This window comes from Hipposideros armiger, unplaced genomic scaffold (assembly GCF_001890085.2).
Source record: "Hipposideros armiger isolate ML-2016 unplaced genomic scaffold, ASM189008v1 scaffold_629, whole genome shotgun sequence".
Taxonomy (NCBI): Eukaryota; Metazoa; Chordata; class Mammalia; order Chiroptera; family Hipposideridae; genus Hipposideros; species Hipposideros armiger.
In genome coordinates this window covers 583144-588236 of record NW_017731979.1, presented here as the reverse complement: position 1 = coordinate 588236, position 5093 = coordinate 583144, and the positions used below count along the sequence as shown (strand labels likewise).

At 47.7% G+C, this 5093-nt stretch overlaps 1 protein-coding gene across 1 annotated transcript in view; it reads right to left on the bottom strand.

The window, feature by feature from the left end:
* ADCY8 (adenylate cyclase 8) overlaps positions 1-5093 on the bottom strand; it is a 205289-nt gene that overhangs the window by 138280 nt on the left and 61916 nt on the right. Inside the window, exon 3 of the mRNA XM_019625474.1 lies at positions 480-610. Within this exon, the coding sequence (XP_019481019.1) occupies positions 480-610 (131 nt within the window). The remainder of the gene's footprint in view (positions 1-479; positions 611-5093) is intronic.

The window sequence follows — 5093 nt, the reverse complement described above, 5'->3', positions numbered from 1 at the left end:
AGAAGAAGAAGAAGAAGAAGAAGAAGAAGAAGAAGAAGAAGAAGAAGAAGAAGAAGAAGAAGAAGAAGAAGAATCCTTGTTTGCATTGTTTTAAAGACACTTATGAGGAACACAAAGAGGAGACCTATTTGGTCATCCCTGAGGCCTCCAGATTGCATTCTGGGATTATTTTTCCAGCCAGAGTGTAAAAGGCTTTTGACTTTCCCCACTCAAAATGTAAAGGCAGGCAAGTCTACTGCAGGGGAGCCAAGCCGGAAGGCAGCTAGCACATATCACTGCATTTCTCTGGCATCCTTCTCTCGAGCCTCCCTTTAGAAATGTCGAAGTCTCTGCCGAATAATCACTAGTTAATGAATTCATCAAGCAAATGAAGAAAGGTGCTGACATTCAGGCAGACAGAAGTCATGGCCGTGAGATAGGAGCAGCCAGGCACGCACACACCGCACAGAGACGTGGGGCCGGGGTGTCGTGTTCCCCACCTGACGTTCTCATAGCGATGGATGTAGATCCGATGGAACTGGTGCTGCAGGTGCTCGTCTTCCACATTCGTCATGTCATTGATCATTTCCAGGACGACAAACCGGGGGAGCACGGACAGCACGAGTCGCTCCTGCAACAGAGCATGAAGAGGGACAGCCTGGTTAGCCAGGTCACTGAGTCTCGGATGGGTGGGTGGACAGGGGAGAAGCCATGGGGCTCTTCACTGACTTTCTCGAGAAATTGCTAATTTCACACCATTCTATAAACATGACAGATATCTACTGATTACTTGTCATTTTCCAAGCAGTGTACTGGGTGTTGGGCGCACAGTGGTGAACCAAAGAGACGGGGGGACCTACTGTTCTGGAGCTTGTATCGTAATAGGGGAAACGGACATTAAATATTGCACACTTACAAAATGTGACAAGTGCCATGCAAAACCAAGTCTTGATCAGAGAGCACAATGGTTGACAACATGATTCAAATCAGGGCTTAGGAATGACCTTTCTAAGGAACTGATATTTAAATTGATATGTGAACGTTTCGAATGAGCCAGCCAGGTGTAGAACAAGGAGAAGGAAGCGCCAGGAAAAGGAAACAGCAAGTGCAAATGTCCTGAGGCCAAAAAAAAGAAAAAAAGAAAAAAAAAGCGCCATGGTGTGGCTGGAGGGTGGTACTAGGTGTGGCAACAAGCGATGAGACTGGAGGTGGAGACAGATCTTACAGGCCCTCGTAAGGTGTTAGCATTTCATTTCAACTATACCTGGAAGCCACTAGGTGGTACTAAGCAGAGGAGTGATATAAACAGATTTACATTTTACAAGACCATCCTGGCTGTGGTTTGGAGAATGAATTGTGGGGCAGGAGCAGCTGGGGAGGCTCCTGCAGTGGTCCAGGGGAGAGGTGATATGGGATAAGACATATAGAATTGGCAACCAACTGAGATGGAGGAGAGAAAGAGGGCATAACCATGGAGATGGCGAGATTTTGAGTTTGGTTGATGGAAAGAATGTGCTGTGTTTACTGAAACAGGGAATATGTGCAAGAAACCAGGTTTAGGAGGCACTGCCTCTTTATTAAAAGGAGAGGAAATGAGACACACACGGTCTGCAAGTAGGGACCTAACGTTTAACAGGATAATATTCTTCCATTGTGATCAACATGGCAGGTCAAAAAATCAGAACAACTGGTCAACCAGCAACATAACTAAATCCTAGAAAGACAGCATATTTTAGGAACTGGGCAAAAATCTGGCTCCTTTGCTATATAGTTCATTTGAGTGTGGAACTGAGTGTAAGACGGGTGCATTCTAATCATGAGAGTTTCTCATCTCTTCATAGTTGTTTATGAATCTTAAGCATTGTCACCATGCATTCTTTCATTCATTCCTCACAGGCCCCTGAAAACAAGCAGGCACAAATAAGTTTCTTCATTTAACGGACAGACGGAGGCTAAGAGAGGTTCAATTGCTTGCACGACTTGAACGGTTACCAAGTGGCAGTGCCAGGGTGCAATTCTTCACCATGTTATTCCTCGATGGGATTCTGGGTGAAATGGGAAAAGCCCTGGGTTTTGATTCTGGCGGGACGTTGGAACCTGCCTCCATTGCTTCACCGTCAGGTAGCATGAGCTGAGCTCCATCATCTCTATGCCATCCGTCTCTAATTTGGCAAAGAGCAGTGACACCACCTGCTTCACAGGGCTGCTGTGAGAATGCAATGAAATAAAAGATGTCGTGGACTGGTGTTAAGTCCCTTCCTTCTCTCTGCTCTCCTGAACCCTGCTCCCACGCAAAGGGCTTTGTTAATGAAGTGCCATGCCCCTCTCTTGAAAGCTGTCTCACTGTGGGACTGATAGGCATGCTTCTTGCAAATGCCCTGCGTCATGTTCACTTCCTGTTCATTAGCGCTGTCTGTCTACTTTCCAGGTACTTGAGGACCTGTTCATGCAGCCTCTGCCGAATGAGAGTGGGTGCTCATCGCGGCTTTGAGGGACATAAGTGCCTGAGAATAGTAGGTGCTAACTCAGTATTTCCTAAACAAACACAGGCACACATCACAGGCACAGACTGTGCCCAGCTCATGGGTGCACGCCCTGCAGTGGCCAGCAGAGCCCCTGGCACAGGATACATTCGTGAAGTTGCAATGCACGTTCAACCTGCAAGTATGACATCAACGCTTCAATGGGAGGCATTTTAAATACAATTTTAATAGCAAAATCCTCCAGCACCCAGGCTTGCCTGCCCCCAGCCAGTCCTGCCACTGGCGAGGGCCCCAGTTCCTCCCTTTGTAAAGCCTTTTCTGCCAGACGTGGGAGTTTGCCTGGAGTCTGCTTATGAAAGCCTATTTTCAACACTTTTGTTCCCCTCCGATTTGTTGACTCCTTGAGAAACATCATTCAAATCCCCTGAAAACACAATCTGAAAGAAAATGGGGAAGTTTGCCCCGTAATACATTTCCCCACTCCTGCTGAGGCACAATACATGCTTTTCCAGCTTTGGAGATCAGACGTAGGGGACTCTCTCCCAGGCAGACTGTGGCCCAGGGTGGCCTTTGTGCTCCCATCCTGCACATCTTTTCTCTCTGGGTTTTTTCCATTTGCATGAAAAGGGGCCCCCGGGTGGATTCCAAGTGAATCAGTGGCTCCCGTCTGGGTTTTCCTCTCATCTCATAACATGCTCTATTCATGTTATCAAAATGGCTTCACAAGCATCAATTGCTACAGTACACCCTGAGGGGAAGTCAAGGTGAAAACGCTGAGGGATTCAGGGTCTTTATTTTATGCAAATGCTTGTAGTGGGGGAAGAGAAAGGGAGCAGGGCAGCCCGCTGATGCAGGTGGCACTTCTGGGTTTACGCACAGCAGGGCTTCTGAATGGCTTCAGGAAGAACTCAAGCTCCTGCAAACTGAGCGGGCTCTGATTAACCCCTCAGCAGTGCAAGTCCTGGCACAGCTGAGAGATTTATTCTGGGGTCAAAGACAATAGCTTATTTTTATTGATCACTTACTGTGTAGCACACCACGTGGTTTCCATGGAGTATTTAATCAAAACCTCACATTAATCATAGGATGTGATAAATTACTATTTTCACCCTATTTTACGTACAAGGATACAGAGATTCAAAGAGTGTAGGTGAAATCGGGTGGCCCAGGTCATGCACTTGGTAAGTGCATGGTGGAGACTCAAGGCCATGTTCTTTTTTCCTCTGGAACTTGGATCATAACTCATCCATTTGTTCATTTATTTGCCATGTCAAGGGGTAGGTGCTATGTGATAGGTGCAGTGCTGGGCGTGGGGAATTATCAGAAAACAAAAACTGACGCGGTACTTGCCTTGTAGAGCTGATGTTCTAGAGATAATACATGGAGCAGGGTGGAGATTAAGGGGACCTGGGGGCTGCTTTAGTGGGATGGTCAGTGAAGGACTCCTCAAGGTGACTGTTAAGCTGCGACCCGAATGGCGGAGGAACCAGTCCTGTGGAAAGCTAGGGAAAGATGCTTCAGGCACAAGGGAACAGCAAGGACTGAGACTATGGTATACTGTCGCTCGTTAAATTCATTCATTTATTCACTCATTCATTCATTCATTCATTCAGTAGATTTTTACTGAGCTTCTACCAGGGGCAAGTATATTAGACGTTATGAACACAGGGGTGAGCACGGCAGATATGGTCTTGGATGACAGGCACAGGAAGTGACAGTCATGCCATCAGAGTGGTCCCGCGAATGTGGTTGGCGGGAGCTTGACGAGCACTATGACAGTAAGGCAGAAGCAAGCCCTCACTGGGCATGGGGGCAGGCAACCCAGGGGCACAGGGCAGTCTGCTCTATTAGAGCAGGTCCGGGAGCCTTGCCAGAGCTGGCAAGAGAAAGGAGGAGACGCTCGGCTTCTCACAGTTTATCATCAAGACAGAGCAAGACGGAGACCAAGTGGTCAAAACTTGGATCTGTAGAGACTAAACACTGGGTAGTTAGTTTCAGAACAAGGCGCATGCTCATCACGAGAACAGGGGCTCCCCACCCCAGCGTCCTAACCATGCAGTTATTCAGATGAGACATGCATTCCTTTGATCGTGCAGGACCTGCGCCCGGCTGCCTTCCCTACCTGGTCTGCTGAAGTGACACCACCTCTGTGAAGCGCCCCCCCTGACACCGCGAGTTCTCCTATGCTGTGCAGACCTGCCTCCTTCTGTCCTGACTGGAACCTGCATCAACCTCTGAGCCAGCACCTGTACACTTTAGAACCCTAGAAGCTCTCCTGGCTGACCTGCACTTAAGCAGCTCTGGATTACCTGATGCTGGAGCCACCTTTTTCCAGCCCCTCCATCACACACGTCAGCCGAGCAGGCCACTGCAGGGCTGGAAGTCCCCGGCTGGTAGAGAGCTCTCTAAATGTCCACAGCTTCTACTCCATCTGCAGTGCCTTGCTGACCAGGAATCACTGAGCTTTTGTTGACAAACCTAGGTATGTCAGTTTTATCTGCTAGTACACTCACACAATTTAATGAGATGTTAAATAAAAATATTTTTAAAAATAGGAATGAGCGATGCTATTTGTATGGAAATAGAATGGAATGCTTTGGAAAGACTTGATAATACTGAATAACTAAAACA